Genomic DNA, 17,831 nt, shown 5'->3' on the forward strand with positions numbered 1-17,831 from the left:
TGCAGAGGTAAATATGTCACTCTAAGCGTTTAATTTACAAAGAAGGAACAAATTACACACGAGGTAAAATACGGCACTTATAAAATTATGCTATTTAAAAATAATAGTATGTCTGTGATACACCTCAAATGACCAATTACATTACAACTCTCATTGGTTTTTCGGCATATTTTTAAATGTATGCTTTCTATAAAATGCACTGTATTTCATATTTTTAAAGGGAAATTCGAAATCAATTCCAGAAAAATATAAAGCATGTAATCTGTTACGTATTTTAAGTGGCCTTTTTACTGTGACATATACATGCCAACAATGGTATATACAGTTTTCTATATTCAATTCCATAACACAGATTGCATACTATGTGACAGATACTGTGTTGGGTGAAGAAGATAATGTTTCTGTCTTCAAGTAGTTTATGCCCAATCGGAGAAACAGACTCTAAACACATATATTCAATATATTATGAATGGTATATGAAAGCTGTGCCCAGGAAACCAGGGGAGCCTAAAAGCAAGGTACTTATTCTAACCGAGGGTTCCAAAGACGTACTCTCCTAGGCCAATAGATTTAAATCATCACCTCTGGTTTATTCACTCATCTAGTCTAGTAGGAATTTACTCTTCTCCATCATTAAATGATATCCTAGTGCTATAAAAGAGTCAATACCCTTCCAGAAAGTGAAAAATGTGTTCCATATGTTGAACTAAATGTGATATAACTAGAAACACAAATCTCAGCTGGCTCACCTATTGTATCAAAAGACAGCAAATTATCACAATGAACTTTAAAACTATCATTATCTTTTTGGTATGTTTTAATGCTAGAAAATAACTCAGTGATATTTTACTTAGAGTATATAAATTTGTAATATTTTTTTGGCCTACAAAATCACTCATTGCCTCTTTGAAAAATGTTCTAGGTTTTGTTGGTTTCTTTTTAAAAAAAAAAAATTCTATTCTACAAATAAATTGAAACACGTAAATGGTACATTAAAGTTAGAGCCTATCTAAGTGCCTCTCAGTACTTTTAAAAATTATTATAAACATATTACATAAGATGCAATTTTAGATAATATTTGTGCAAAAGTAGATGTTCTACCATGATGAACAGATATTTTGTTAAAATGCAGTCTTCAATTGCTCCTACTAAAAGGCTCCATTCTTTCTGTTTCAGTTGCAGACTATGGTAAGTTGAGTTTCACCAGAGGTTGGTTTACTCAGACCTGAAAAGATGAATATGTGTTCTTAAGCACCTCTCTCATTTTGTACAGTAATAATCTAAGGAGACCAGGGCACTAGGGGGACGACTGGTTATTGCTAATCTCAATGTAAGGATAGATTATGTTCCAGAAGTCACCAAAGGGCACGTAGAAGCCATTTCTTGGGTACAGAAGAGCTTTACAGTATAAAATTTGGGTTTATAGAGTATACTGGATAGTTGGGTGTGTGTGTGTGTGTGTGTGTGTGTGTGTGTGTGTGTGTGTGGTTGTGTGTGTGTGTGTGTGTGAATTAGGGAAACAGGGAATTACGCTGGAAGTTAAATTCATAACTCTTGAGGTATGTATTCTATTAATTGTTCAAGTTATATTTTCCTCATTCAAACGAAGACATTCTATAACTATTTTCATGCAAGAAAAGTTGTTGAAAATTTCAGAGGATCATTATTCTAATCATGTATTTGGACCACTACCAATAGTTTCTGTACATAAGAAAAGAGTCACTGTCTAGATTTTGTTATTCTACTTTGTTTTCCCTTGAGGCATTTTAAATGCTTGAAACCCAGGGAACTATCCTGGATAACAGCAATCTAAGATTTTCTGTAGCATTTTTCCCCTAATTTCTTTCTCCCCCAGGCACAAACACAAACATCTCTATGTTCTTAATGCCTAATAAAGCTTTCCCGAGATTCTAAAACAAAGTTCCAACTTTCTCATACTCTCCAGTAACTTATTTTGTTTTGATTTAAATCATTTTATTCTTTTAATTCTATGGGGAAAAACATTTCTTTTAAATTGATAGTGCCATACTTAAGAATAAGTCCAAAGCAGCGATAAATATTTTAGATATGTTCAGTCACTCCTGCTTTAATTTTCCTACAGATTTTATCATATTATAGAAATAATTGTAAAAATTTTACTTCCTCATATTTTTGTCTTAAAGAATTTTAGGAATATTATTTTGCACTAAACATAAAGGATTTCAGATATGGTCTTGTCTAAATAATGTCAGGATTTTAAGTGTAATAATTTTACAAAGATTAGTCCATGTTTATGTCCTAAAATAATGGCCTTTTACATGTTCCAAAAACAAATTGAACATCTGGTTTCAAAGTAATTGAGGTTGGAGAAAATCATATAGCCAATAAAACTTTTATTAATATTAAACTAAACTTGGAAAATATTCAAATTATTCTAAAATACATTGTAATTTTATGGACACTAAATATATTTTTGCCAGTTTAAAGTCATGAACTAATTGTAAGGATGCCAATTTTAATTAACTTCAACTTTGTCCATATATATATTCTTTTCTGTTCTATATTGCAACTTGTAAAGATTCTTAGCATCGTTTGAAAATCTAATTGCCATAATTGCCTTTAATAGCTAGAATGCTATTGACACCCCCTCCCCAGTCCCTAAAAATGATTAATTCCTGTATCTGAGAAAAAGGAAAGCAGCCCCTGACCTCTGGAAAGTGGCCTGACCCTTACAAGGAGGCCTCAGTATTGTTGGGAGCTGGCCTGGAGCTCACAGCTAGGCCATGGTGTTCTCCTTTTGGACACAACCTCACAGAACACCAACATCAGACACGGTCACGTGATGATGATGTGACATAAAAGACAGCTTTATAAATTTTCCTAAGCACAGACAAAAACAAGGTCACTCTGAATGCCACCTAAATACCAGACATCCTCTCTACTGGCTGATGAGTGACTGCTACTTCTTTGCCAGTTACAGTGATAGCCTAGATCGAGTCCTCCCGCCCTCTGGATAAGATTTATTTAGACACCCAATCACAGAATTACCCCTGCTTCCTAACAGAGCCCAATCCAGAGTAAGGCCCTGCTTCCTTCCTTGAACACTCCCCAAAGTCATTTAACCAACGCCCTAATCTCAAAGAAAGTCCTTCCGACACCCTGTCACTAAGTCGCCCATGGTACCAATGTCTCCGTCGTTGCAACGAGCAATAAACCCAATTTTTTCAACTACGGATGTGTTCCTGGTGGTCTTTGGCAGGAGGGTATCTGACATAGTCATAGCCCCAAATTATGAATATTGAACTAGTAGTTAAGTAAAAATGTAAAAGACCTTTCTTTGTAAACTGTAAAGTTCTATTAAAAGGTTGGTGTGTTATTATTAAGATTTCTAGGCATGGAATTTTGTTCTCAGTAAATTCATCCAAACCCACAAATATTTTTTTTAACATTCTGCTTTTAAAATATATTTGATGAATAGTTCCCTTTCAAATACAAAACATATGTATTTCTTACTCTCGGTTTACCATCTCAACTGACTAAAAATCCTATGGCTCTAAAGAGAAGTTCATTCTTTTAAAGATTCTTTTCATTATGCTTGGGGAACTAATCTTTGTTCTGGTTCAAATTTTCAATTAGCATTTAAATTAATAGCAAGTAATTTAAAAATAGTTATGGATCAATATTTCTTAAACATTATATTTCCAATTCTAAAACATAAATAACCTTTTGTTTTCTGTAATTGCTGCTTCAGATGGTAGCATTTTAAACTATGGTAGGCATCAATAAGGGCAGGAGGTTTTGTCCCATCCACTTGATTAACTATCTTTCCATATGGATCACTTCACTTGTATGCGTGCTGAGGACAGTATACAATTTACCTTTCTATTGTTATAGTAATGATTAGAATGAATATATCTACATTCAGTCCCCAACTCACTACACTAAGAGAAATTAGGAGGTTACATGTGTACCAAGTTATCTTCTAGAAAAACCTGCTAGATCCCCACCTCTCTGGCATCTAGAGATGCTGCCCTTTTACAACTGTTTTTATTTGGAAAGGGATTGAGATTTTCACATAGCCAAGTCTTCCCCATGGAAGGTCTGCTGGTTTATGATTGTGCCTTAGGTAAACATTTTAGTATCAGATCCCTAAAATCATGAGGCTCCTCCAGTAGGGATTAAAGCATAGTCCCCTCTCTCTCTTGCTGTAGTTGATTACCTCTGCATTCTCTCTGTGACTGGTTTGCTCCCTGAAGGCTACAGCAAAAAGACTCACTGCTCCTTAAACATGCTGTAGAATTGGAAGTTGTAATTGGAGATTTCCAAAAGACAAGGGTAAAAATGACACACTATTAATGCTGAGTATTTTATGAAGTGTCTTTCATAAAGAAGGACTAGTTTGAAGCCCTTTTATAAACTCCCAGAAAATACCAATTCAGTTGAACGAGATTGGAGTAAAATCAAAAGGAAGCGCAGTCTCCTTTCAAGAACACAGAGAAACGTAGAGAAAATGTGTTCTCTGTTAAAAGTTTACAGAATTTCACTTAAATTCGTAATATATTTCAGTAAATCAGCGTGTATGGTTTTCATAATGGGGTTTCGTGATTATTTTCAAATTTTCCCATTTAATTGTTTGGCTATGTTAAATTACTTGTTAAGTGAAAGAGGCAGTTCGCCATTTTTAATGCTTTTGACCACTCTTCGTCCAAATGCCAGAACCCTCTCTATTGAAGTAGAAATCACTAGCCTTCTGTGTTTAGAATGACGAGTTTTTTAAGGTGTATTTAGCAAGGCCCAATGATGCATAAGAAGACACTTTGCTTCTAACGTGAATCACGTCACCTTCTTTCTCACCTCGCCCCAAACGATCTGGGTTTGTCCGGGAGGGAAATACGGAGACTCCGCAGGAGTCCTGGCGGTTTAAGGGTTAAGGGAGCGGTGGGAAGCGGCCCCGGCGACGGGGGATCTCGCGGAGGGCGCGGGAGGCAGGGGCGCCGCCGGGCGCGCGCGCAGACCCTCCAATAAACACAAAGGAGGGCCTGGGGAATAGAAACCCAAATCCACTTGTAATCGTACAAGAGATTCGGGCATAATTACTTGAGCAGCCTAGATTAAGATTGATGAGCCTTTAAAGTGGCGCTTCAGATCGACCGCCTCGCCCCTTGGAAAGAAAAACCTCGTGGAGCCGAGGTGGACCCCGGCTCCGCGGGCTCCGGGCCCCGCGGGGGAAGCTGCCCGCCCCAGGCCGCGGCCGGGCCCCGCGCGGGCTCCAGGGGCAGAGACAGCAGTAACACAAACGGCCCGGCTTCGCGTCCGTGTGCCCGGGCGGTCGCGGTCGGGGGTGTCTGTGGGCTGCAGACAGTCTGCCTTCCAGCCACCCCTGCACGCGCGACGGGAGCCGGCCGAGTGCTCTCCGTGCCTCGCGCCGCGGGACGGCCGGCTCCGTGCGGGCGCTCGCGGCGGGCGTGAGCGCTGGTCCCCGGGAGCGCGACCCCCGCCTCGGCCCGCGCCCCGCCGCCCGGCCTGCTCGTGGCGGCCGTGGCCTTGGCCCCGCGAGCCGCGCTCGGGGCGCAGCGGCGGCGGGGGGCGCGGGCCCGAGCGTCCACGGGGCACCCACCTATTGACCGCCTCTCCTGTCGTGACTCGTCGGACTAAGTGCATTGGAGGGGGCAATGGAAGGGGACGTGATGAGCCCTTGCTGCAGAAGAATGCGTGTTATTTCTGATTTCTGCGGGGCCTTTTACATCCAGGATAGCCAAGAACGCCTTCCCTTCGGGGAATCTTACAGGGGCAGTTAAGGGGGTCCCCTTTGAATTAATATTCTATACATGTGAAAATATGGAATTTTCAACTTTAACTCAGGTTGAGGGAATTTGAAGTAAGCACCTTAGTAGACACTCTCTAAAAATCTTTTTTTTTTTTTTTTTTACTGCATCTTAATTCCTCTAGTTTCAAAAGTTAGGAAGTAGAACTTTTCGGACGCCTTCCTGAGAATCGTTTCGTTCGGATGTCTCACAGCCATCACTTTTGACTGATTCTCAGTGAGAAAAGCCCTACTACGATTTCCGTTCTTTTCTACATAAGAAATGTATGTAATGTCCGTGTGTGCGCGTATATGTGTACGTGGCGCGCCTCGGGACGCCGATATTAATCTCCCTGCAAGATGCAAACCCGCTGGTACAGTGGGATTTATACACTTCGATCCTCTCCCGCTTCACACCCTCCCGCTCATCCTTGGGGAGCGCTGCTGCCGAGTGACCGGCTTCACGCGAAGGCTGGTTCCTGGGGACAGTGCTGGCTGCCTAGGGTCTCTCGGAAAGCCGGGGTGCTCCAAGGAGAACCCGGGCCTCAGGGAGTCCGCTCTGTACTTGTAAGTTGGTTAATGGCAGCGCCTCACCAACCATTTAGGATTTCTAGGAGGAAGTTGCGACTGGCTTGCTAAGGTCACTTACTCAGACCCCGATCTCTTGGGTTTTTATAGAATATCTGTAGTCTCCTTGTAAGGTAATGTGTACAAGCGAAGCAGACCTTATTTCACATGAAAGGAGTTTGCCGCATGAGATAGGCACCATTTTTTCGCGCATCTTTAAAAATAAAAACCTGTGGTACCCTTCGGGGAGGGAGCCGGAGAGGGTCACAGGGACTCAGCCTGACTCTGGAGCCCTTGTCTTTCAGGCCCAGTGGTTCTCAGCACGCCTGCCCAGCTCATCGCTCCCGTGGTGGTGGCCAAAGGGACTCTCTCCATCACCACGACAGAAATCTACTTCGAAGTAGATGAGGATGATCCTGCCTTCAAGAAGATCGACACGAAAGTGAGTTAAAGTGATTCCGTGTACAGTATTGGTGGCTTTGTGGTAGGAAGTGGTTTTCAGTTTTGCTAGGTTTTAAATGACAGTGGGGGAGGGGAGCAGATTCCCAGCTTCTCGTAGAAAATAAAATGAATGAAATAACACATGCTCTATTTTATGGGACTGAAGACTATATTAAGGAATTTTAAAACCTGTATTACCAGTGCAAGCACATTTTAACAGTCTCTCCGTGAGTGCCTTTGTGTGCATTTGGGCAGATTTGGCAGTTAAGCCAATTGCTCCCTTCCCTGGGGTACAGCATCTCAGGCTCTCTGGGACAACTAGGAAGGGCCTTTAGAAATTTCTAATTAATATCACTTTGGATTTCCAAAAGTGTAGATTGCAATGTGACTTATTATTCATTGAAAAGTTATAAGGAAACTGAAGGGAGGGGAGAAACCATTTAGATATAAATTCATCTCCATTATTACATCCATTTTTCATCTCCTGAAATAACAATGGGTTTTACATGTGAATTTGGGTTTTACATGTGAATCTGATTCTCCCAGGAGCTTTGACTTAAAATGTGCATATATAGTGTATACTAGCACTCCCATGTTCAAAGTTTGTATTCTTCTGTGGGAATAATGCCAGCAGATACATACTTGGATGATTTGAAATGCATAAATATTTATTTGTTTAATATATCTTGTGTCGATTTTAAAACTTGAGTATTAGGATGCCTCTACACCTCTGAACTTTCTTCTGAAATCAATTTTATTGTTGTTTTAACTTCCGTGTTGCTGTGCAATTTGTAGACATTTTTCTGAGTTTAAGAATTCAAGAGCATAAGTGTCATGCTAGATAATCAAGAATCATTTTAACAAAGATCTTCATTTAAAGTAGTTTTTAGAGGCAATTGGTCTAAAATAGAGACAAATGCTCCTATAGATCGAGAACTTTAGTCTTTAAATTTTTATATAGAAATAAAGCATTATAAAATGCTATTTGTAGAATAGCAATTGAAATTCTAAAATTTACCCCCACCTGAATTAACTAACAACCTTAAGGCCATAGGTGATTAGTCCTTCCCGCACTTGTTGCCTATTAAAACACTCTAGAAGATAGTTACAGGACTTCTTTCGCTTCTAGCTCCAAAGAATTAAATTTTACCAATGAGTCTGAATGTAGCGTCTTTGACTTTAAATAATTTAAAGTTTGTCTTCATGCTTTTGCCATTAGCTTGCCTTTATGAAGTGAAAAGGAATTTTGGATTTCTGATTGATTTATTCAGCTAATATTGCACACTGCATAAAAATAACGGTTGACATAAAGTGGTCAGAAATTATCTTCATTTATTAACAGTTTTCATATAAAAATTGCAAAAATTTTCATTATGAGTTTGTTAAGTTCATTTTCTCCGAGTTAGTCTGATTTTTAACTCAGCAATCTTAACTGGCATGACATTTTTCCCTCATGTTATCAAAATGCTACAGAAATACTAACCCAGAAGAGCAAGCTTTCATGGGTAAATTTAAATTGTGTCTATTGTGGAAAGAAATAGTGTTATAAATAAGTTAGAAACTGAGAGCAGATCATTGTCTTCTATAACTATACAAAAAGAGCTTTTCTCCAACGTTGTTAAGGTTTTATTTTTAATGATTTCATTAACATCTTTTTAAAAATGTTTGAAATATTCAAGTGGATTCTATTTTCAAAATGAAGCATTACATCTTTTCAGAGAAAAACAATTTTAAGTGAGACACAACAACTTTTATTTTACCTTATTTATTAGCTTCTAATTAAATAAAAACCAGCAACAGAAATTAAAATCTAAATCACAAAAGTAATTATCCAGTGTATTTCAAGTGCATTTTTCAAATATATAATTCAGATATTCAAGCGTTATTATATAAGCTGAATTCAAATTTCTTTGAATATATTTAAATAACATTTCAAGTATATTTATGGAATGTTAGAAATAGAACAAGCAATATATTTGAAACAAAATGTAAACTTTTTAAAGTTCAGACACTTTCAAAGACAGATAAAAGTACCAGGAGGAAATCTACCTTTCAATGGTATCTTTGTTAGTGGAAAACCTCTGGAAGTATCCAAAAGGGCAATTTAACTTCTGGTCACCAAATCACAAAACACCAGCATTCACACTTCAAAGACAATGTGAGATCACAATATTTGTTACAAATCAAAATATACATTACACTTTCCTTGGGTTGGCATATCCAAATCGTGTTTACTCACAGACAGATCCACCTAAATCACCAGGATTGCTATAATCCTTTGATAATTAGGAGAGTGTTCCCTGTGGTCTTGCATTACAGCCGGGTTGTTTTCCGGGTATCATTGTGTACTTTTCAAGGGAGATATGAAATCCTTTGTAAAGAAATCTTCTAATACTTATGGGTCTGGGTTTTCCTTTATCCGCTCCCCCCACTTTTTTTTTCTCTCCTCGGAGGGGTGGGTGAGATGATGCCTAAACATTGTGTTAGGATTCCTTTTTAAGGAAGCGATTGTTTGTACTGTCAAGTGGGGTGGTAGGTAGGAATCGAACAGGAAGTGTACGCGTAATTAGGTGAGAAGAGGAATCACATTTCTGCTGTTGATTCAATTGCCCTCTAAAGTTTTTCCAAACTTTTCGGGTTGGTCAGGATCTCTCTCGCCAGCCGCCACGTTTGTTTGGCAGCGTTCTCCAGCGCCGAGTGAGGTTTGCCTTGAAACAGATCTAAATTGGGTAAGAAGTAGTGAGGACACCGCCGGCACTGCAGGCAGGAGATAAGTTGCAGCAAAATGCCGTTGAGCCGATCACCCAGGCACGACTCGTCCCAGTCCGACTCCCGGGGATGCTTTTCACACTCGTAGGAAACCAGAGTCTTCATGTGGTAATTGTTCAGGGGCTGGCCCGGCAGTTCCAGGTGGCGGTCCCGTAAGGTTTTGAGGATGGAGAGGCATTTCTTTCTGCAGCCCCCCATCTGCAGTCTGTTCTCCGCTTCCGCGAACTGCAGCACCCAGGCGTCGCTTTCGGCCGAGCTCTGCTTGCCGGCCAGGGAGTGGCACTCCTTGGACAGGAGATTGAACCCTTCCGCCTTGACCTCCGCCACCCGGTTGGGTCCCGGCCAGGGGATGTGGGGAAGCGGCCAGTGGGCAGCACTCCTCGGCCAGATCCCGGTGCATTTGAACGCCGGGGTGATCTGCACCACGTAGCGATCCCGGATCCGCAGTTTCACTTCGCTGGTGTCTGCCACCATCTTTACCACGTCCCTGTAGCTACATTTGTCCACCGCTTGAGCCACCAGCGTCTGAAACCGAGACCGGATTTTGCGCGCCGAGAGGTAGCCGGAGGCGGTGATGAATTCCACCCAGAGGGACATGCTCCGCTTGCGTCCGTCGCTCAACTTCAGCACCGCGCAGCCGGGCAGCGAGCCGTCGTCCACAAAGTTGAACACCCCCATTTGGTTCAGGTAAAGCACCACCTCAAACTCCGTGGGGGAGATGACCTCCAGGCCCTCGTAGCGGTTGTCCATCTCGTTGAGGGAGCTGATGAAGCGGGGCTCCTGCACTTCCACCTCTTTAAGCACGTCGGACACGACTTTGCAGACTTCCCGGATAGTTTTGGCGATGGCAGCTTTCCTGGCTTGGCATTTTTCGTTGTAGTATTTGTTCAGATGGTAGACCAGCTTGGCCTGGGCCGCGATCATGTTGGGGCAGAGATCCGGATTGTACACCGGAGTCTCGCAGTAGGCTGTGGGATCCAATGCGGCTGCTAGCGCGGGAGCCAACTTCGTGCAGAAACGGCCCGGCGCTCGCCGCGTCTCCGAACCGGTCCCGACGCGCCGCCGCGGGCGTCCGAGCGGCCGCGCTCCCCTCCGAGTGCCGCGGCGCCCCGCCGGTCTTAAAGTGAAACACTGCTCTCCCCCCTCTCTCTGCCTCTCTTCCTCTTTTAAAGAATCCTGGTGGGAGAGGAACGCGTGGAGAGATCACCTTCTCAGTTATAAAAACAAAAGTTGCGCTGAGACCCAGCAAAGCTCTTCCAGGAGTCAAAATAATCTACCCTGTCCGTGTTTATTTACGCTTTCCCGGAATCAGTGTGTGTGCAGGACTGTTAATCAGATGGAGGAGAAGTGTGCTGAGTGTGTGTCGGGGTGAGTGTGCGTGTGTATTTGTCAGAAGAAGCTGCTGTCGGTTTGTCTCAGAGCCCAGATGCACTCGTGTGGAAATTATAAAGGCAGGGCCAGGCAGGCTGGCGGCCAATCGCCACTGGGCTCGTCACGACAGCCTCCTTCAGCTCCAGCTCGGCTAATTAATCCCCCTCATGGATATAGGCACACGAACTAAAGGTAGGAGGCTGCTGCCGGCAGAAAACCACCCAGGCCACCTAGACAGTTTTGGAAATCAAGAGGAATCTCTCAGCTTTGGTATAACTTGAAGCATATTGACGCTTTGAAAAGACTTGGCAAAGTGGTTCTCTTTGGTGCTGAAAAACCTTGCTTGTCTTTTTTACCGCCGAAATGCAAATACAGGTGTAATAATGGTCATCCATCAATTAGTGAACTAGATGGGTGTTTTCTAAAACAAAAGTCACTTAACTTGCATTTAGAGAAAGATCCTTAATGTCTGTTATTCCTCGAGTTCTTTGAAAATGCAGATTGAAAGTTTGCTCTTTCATGTATGTGGAAGTTGGCTTTAGATGGAATAATACCTATGTAATTTTCTGGATGTTCCTATACGTTAGAATGATTTTTTTTTTTGTCAGTGTTATGTGGTGTTTTACCTCTGTGTGTCCCTCACTTGCAGTTCTTGAAAGGAATCTGAAAATTATTGCTGAATGTGTTAAATGTTTGTATCCGTTTAAGTTAAGATGTTTAAAAACTGTTTGGTATACCCCTCCCCCACCCGCAGCCCTCTTTTGTACTGGGGTAAACTTGCCCCACATTGCACATAGGACACTAAGTTTTGTATGCACTGACAGAAATATTTGAAAAATCAACTATCTCGGTGATGGAGAGATTATTTTAATGTGGATTCACAGTCAGCTGTATTTTAATATGTGAAATTCAAGAGCGATCATAGAGATGAGACCTACTGGCAGATAACGGTCCTGAAAATGTGCAGGTTTGGGTTTCTGGCTTGCTTACAGATGTAAAATTAAGGATATATTTCCTCTCTCTTAAGTGTCCTTAGTGTTGAGCTGACAGTAGACTTCTAATTTTGTGCTATTTCATGTGATTTGATTAAGGGAACATGGTTAAAATTTTTAAAAGGAAATTAATTTGTAGTCATCAGGGGTTTAAATTTAAATATCATTTTTGGAAACATTTGAAAGAAATCAACATTTCTAAATTTGGAGCCTTGAAATAGGAGGGGGAAATGGATTTATATAGGACATTTTCTTTCTGGTGTTACCAACTGTATCCTTAATGTACAGGAAAGGAGAGAAATGCTACTTAAGAGTTATGCAGCACTTTTAAAACCTTGGCAGATTTTTAATCTCCTACCTTTAATTCAGATGCCGTCTCTTTCAAATTAAGTTCATTTCCAGCAAAATCCTCTAACTCCTGAGAACAGGTTTGTAAGCACTTTCTTTCAGAGCCGCTTTTAACAAGATCTTGTTCAGGGCTCCCACATTTTGCTGGAGCTTTTGGGGGAATGGGAGCGCACAGGTACAGCATCACAGAGCCACCGATTATTCACTCTCTCCTTATCCAATTGTGATGGATTCCGATTTGGCTTAAAACGGTACGTTAGATTTGGGGCTCACGGCAGTCATGTGCTCTATTCCCCAAGAACCTTCCATTCCCTTAGCCGGGACTGGGAACACCGGAACAGACCCTCCCCACTTTGCGGGAATTGGCGGGTGAACGCACTGCTACCTTTTGGCAATTGGAAGAGGAGGCAAAGCGGAGCCGGAGGACTCGCGGCCACCAAGGCAAAGATGCGCCTTGGTCTCTGGAGAAAAGCCCCCTCTGCCCCGCAACCAACGCAGGTCCCCGTGGACTTCCCTGTGGCCCCCGGTGTCCCGCTGCTCCGCACTCCCGGACCATCTTTCTTTCCTGTCTCTGATCACTGTCCCAGAGGCTTTTTTTTTTTTTTTTTTTTTTTCCCACCCTGCGAGCGGGTTATTTTAAAACCTTACTTGGTGTCCCCAGTTTCTCCACGTCTGGTGCAGTCCACGGTCTCTGCCCACCTATCCGCCTTATGGCCGCGGGCCGCGGGGTTCAGGGCAGAGTTGCTTGGCCGAGACTTCACCCCTCTATTTCCCGGGCCACCTGCAAATACCCTTGGTTGTCGAGGACGTGAGACAGCCTGGGTCGTGGAGGCCCCGAGGCCATCGGGGGACCGCGGCGCGGCGGTCCTGGCGGGTGTGATGCGCAGGACGCGAGGGGCTCCCGCCGGCCTCGCTGGAGCCAGGCGCGCAGGTGGCACATCTTCGGGGCTCACTGTGCTGCTTAATTGGGTTAAAGCGAAGCTAAACACGGAAGCACTTTGTGCAAACTAATTGGTGTAACCCGGGCCTTTTCACTAACGATTTGCACTTTGAGGAAGAAAAATGGATGGTGAGAAAGGACTAAGAAGCTCGTTAGTTCTCGAGTGTTCCAGGCAAGTGAAGTCATTCCGTTTCAAGGACACCGGGACAGTGTTTGCCGAGCTGCTTCCTTCAGCACCCTTCACCCAGGGAGCTGACGGTGATTTACATAACATAGGATTCACCCACCCGCTGTTATCACTGCGGGTGAAGTGGGCGCCCTAGGATAGAACTCCAGTGCAAGAGCTGCATGTTGCTGCAACGCGGTCATTCTCTATTACACTGAACACGTGAAATGAATTGGCTTTTGTAGCTGAATCTTCCAGTGCTCTCAGACACCTCTCCCTGTGGAAGGGAGAATTCAACTATTCTGAGTGTGTTTTCTATCCCTTAATTCTTTTTTTATTGAAATGGCCTATGGAGAGGAACTTAGATAGTATATGTATTTGTATAATTCGGCCTTTTTAATGAAGGTTTTGGAGATAGATTTGTTTCATGGGGATAATTTAACTATTGTATGGTAAAAAAGAATTGAAATACCGTTTGACTTACTAAGCTAGTTATTCCAAATGATTACATAACACAGAGAGATAGCTTAAAATCAATCGATTTACCTATTTGAAAAGTTTATGAAACAACTCAAATGACACCAGATTTACTTATATTATCTTACTATAAATATAATCTTAGTAGTTAGTGCTAGAATAAAAGCTTGTGTGTGTCCCATGCTTTAGGATATAAACGTTAATTGTTTTAGTGGAACACTGTGCAGGCATCTTTGACATGAGCTAATAATAGGATGATAATTGAAGAAAACTAACTTAATTGAAGGAAAAAACACACAAGAATCTAATGATTTAATGATAGTTTGAGATGCTTACATCTGAATGGTATTTTGGATAGTGAGGTCTAACCAATGTGACTTTTTCATTTCAATTACTTAGTTTACTGGGCAGCCTTGATTTAAAAGATATCATTTAGGAAACTAAAATCTGAAAAAGTCATAAGCACACCATTATTATAAATTTGAGTACTATTGATGAATATAAAACAATTCAAAACTGCGGTCCTTAACACTTGGAAGAGTTCAAACTGACAGTGGCGAAATAATGTTTCCTAAAGTGCTATTTTCTAGGAAACATGGGATAAACAAAGTAAGGCATAAATAGTCGCCTTATTAGGTTTAAAGAAAAAGTCTATTGTGTTGAGAATGTAGGAATGCAAGGTTTTTGTGTTTTAAAAACACCTACTTTAAATAACACGTTCATAAATTTCAACAATTGTGACCTTTCATCTGGAAAAATGTGTCTGTTAGAGGACATGCACACGTTACATGCGCACAAAGATAGTGTTTTGTGTTTTTTCATTATCTGCTGGCTGCTATTCTGTTCACGAGTATTCGTGAATTTAAAGTTTTATTTTTTTAATATGTGCTTATTACACTGGGGAGATAAAAAGAATATGAACTCGAGTTTATTGAATTATTTATCCCTACTGCTGGAGTGGCTTTGAAGGCTCATTGTAAGCATCTGATTTCTACCCCCCTCTTCTTTTTTTAAATGCACCCAGGCTATTTCATCTGTTTCATTCTGCCAGACACAATATATTTCTTTTTTTTTTTTTACACTAGAGAAATTAAAGACAGATATTTGTGCAGGGTTTTCTTTATGTGTCACATTAAATAAAGTAAAATAGAGGGATTTTTTCCGGTAATCTAATTTGATGGCACCTATACCTTTCTTCCCGTTGTGACTCCTGGTGTAAATAAGAACACTTGAAACAAAGTAGCTTGAGAGCTTCAAAAGTTTCAGTGATTTCTTAAAACAATTATTTCATATTTTAATAGCAGGTTTATGACAAAGTGAAACCAGAGAGATCACTGTTTGCACATTTTAGACCCTATTTTATTTCTTCAAATTAAAATCCTGATCATTGCGGTTGATTTTTAAAAATTGATTCTTCACGTGAATGATGAAGGCTGTTGCCTCAGTTTTCCTCACCCCCATAGTACAGGACCATATAGTCACATTTGTAGTGGGGAGTACTTTTATTTTTCCTACAATGTTACTTAGTAAACTTGTTCTTGGTGCTAATAAATGTTGAAAAGGAAGTACTTTTGAGATTAAAGCTGGAAGTTGAAAGTATACTTGAGGAGAATTATCACCATTGCTAGATTTGCAGAGTTGAGATGATTTTGGATAACTGTTAAAACCTTTCTTTTGGTGGAAAAACAAATTTAAAGCTTGGGTTATTTAGATAATTATCTTAATGTCCTAATTTCTTTTGAATGTATACGCAGAAGTACAGGATACTTTACGTTGCATCTGTAAACTGAAAAATTTGGGAGGGTCATCACTGAAAACGTTTTCTTATTGTTCAAAATAAATGTGATCTAACCCTTCCCAAACATTTAAGGATATTGGGGCTAGTCATTCATTTATTGAGTACTATGAAGGAAGTGTTGATTTCAATATTCCAGTCTCTCATAGACCTTTACGATCTAATCAACTTGACTTTTTCATTTCATTTATTTAGTTTCTTGGACAGCCTTGATTTAAAAGTCACCATTTAGAAAAAAAAATCCAAAAAAGTCACAAGCACACAATTATTATAAATTTGAGTACTATTGATGAATATAAAACAATTAAATACCATGGTCCTTAACACTTGGAAGCCTTGAAAATGGCAATGGCAAAATAATATTTCCTGAAGTGTTATATTCTAGGAAACATGGGATAAACAAAGTAACGCAGAAAGACAGAAAGTCACTGTTACCTTTATAAGTTATAAAATTTAAACTCATGTTGTTAGGTTTCAGCTTAGATTTTTCACTGGGATATTATAGACATATTCTGACAAGATAAATGGGTTCATGTGATTCTTTCCTATATGAAAATATTTAAACTAGGTGTTCCTTAACCCATACCGCATACAGAATAACCGACATTTGCATATAGTATGTCTACTTCCCTGGCTCTCTTAGTACACTACAGTGTTTTTGCACTTAAAGAAAACAATGGAATCAGATGTGATTAGTGTCTGTTCATCTGTACATCTGTAGTGGGTCCTCCAGGACTGCATATCTCTCATTACTGTCCCATACTGTATGCGATTAAGCCACTGAAAATACTCATCATGGCCTTGAGACTAAAGTATGGTATGTAATCAACTCCTAGAGATGCATGTCCAAAATGAAATCACCTTTCCTATTTTGAATTTACAGCTTTGCTGCTTATTTTTTAATGAACAAAGCAGTTCCTCTAAACTAGGATTTACCTTTTTAATGATCAGTTACTGGAGTAATAATTTAAAAGGATAATTACATTAAATAGAAAAGTATCACCTTTTATCACGTACCTTACATGCAATAAATGATTTATAGAAAAAGAAAATTAGTTTATAAATATGAATTTCCTTTATAGCTTTACATATGGATATAGAGATTACAACATTATCTGAGAAGACGCCACCTAAAAATATTTCATTTCCATTTATGTATGATTATTTTTACTATTCTAACATGTATTTTATTATAACAATGTGCACTATTTCTTGAAAGCACAATGTGTCAAAAATATCAAGTCAAAAAAGTGCTAATAAGTAGTTAATACTTTTAAATCTACATCTTTTTAATCATTTCATCTAAACATTTAGACCAACTAAAAAGCATAAAGACTCTGTAAGTCATAGTGTTTCTAATACAAACTTGTGAAACCATTGAAATAAAAAATAGAGCATTTTTAAAATTTTCATGTTAAATCTTTTTTATTATATTAAGTCAAGTTTATTGCTGTATAATTTGCATACAGTAGTACTATATAGACCGTCATATAACATTAGTCTAACACAGACATAGAACATTTCCATTGCCACAAAAGAATTTCCTCATGCCCCTGTTTTATTTTTTAATTTGTAAATTTTATGACTAATTTATAACTGGGTGTTTTAGTTTTATATCAAAAAAACTGTGGACTGTAAATGTCTTTATGTATTCCCCTGGTATTTATTATTTTATTATGCTTCTAATTTAAAACCAGTTTTAACCAGAGAAACACTGAGTAGAGGTATAATATAAAATATTTCAGATATACATACAATAGGCTTACAATTTGGGTTTTACATAAAGATTGTTTAATTTTAACATGTGACATTAATACTTGGCAAAAGATTCATTTTTCAAAGAACTACTAATATTTGTTATGATAGCGTGAATGTATATATTAGTCTTGTGAACATAGTTTACAGTTTTCACATCAAAATATGTATTAAGAAACGGGTTCCTCAAATAAGTTACCAACATTTGAGGCACATTCGTAATGATACTAGCTTTATGTCACTAGAGAAATAAATCTCGTCTCAATATTTAAATTACATTTTACTTCTACATTTTGAGTAAATTAACCCTTCCTTTGAGTGTTGGGGGACAAGGCCAACGAGTTTATATTAATTAATATATATGCCTTCTTGTAACATACGCTTCTAATCCTAATTTTGTATAAATCTACATTGTCATTTAAATTTAG

General features: G+C 39.8%; 2 protein-coding genes across 5 annotated transcripts in view; one reads left to right on the forward strand and one right to left on the reverse strand.

The window, feature by feature from the left end:
• NBEA (neurobeachin) overlaps window positions 1–17,831 on the forward strand; it is a 656,028-nt gene that overhangs the window by 448,894 nt on the left and 189,303 nt on the right. For all 4 annotated transcript variants that reach the window (XM_081046841.1, XM_081046842.1, XM_081046843.1 and 1 more), the window contains one exon: window positions 6,655–6,791. In XM_081046841.1, the coding sequence (XP_080902967.1) occupies window positions 6,655–6,791 (137 nt within the window). The remainder of the gene's footprint in view (window positions 1–6,654; window positions 6,792–17,831) is intronic.
• Window positions 8,106–10,970, reverse strand: MAB21L1 (mab-21 like 1). The gene has a single exon (XM_081046844.1). It carries the CDS (start codon window positions 10,481–10,483, stop codon window positions 9,404–9,406), a length of 1,080 nt encoding a protein of 359 aa, XP_080902970.1. The 5' UTR covers window positions 10,484–10,970; the 3' UTR covers window positions 8,106–9,403.

Source organism: Rhinolophus hipposideros (assembly GCF_964194185.1).
Source record: "Rhinolophus hipposideros genome assembly, chromosome: 4".
Taxonomy (NCBI): Eukaryota; Metazoa; Chordata; class Mammalia; order Chiroptera; family Rhinolophidae; genus Rhinolophus; species Rhinolophus hipposideros.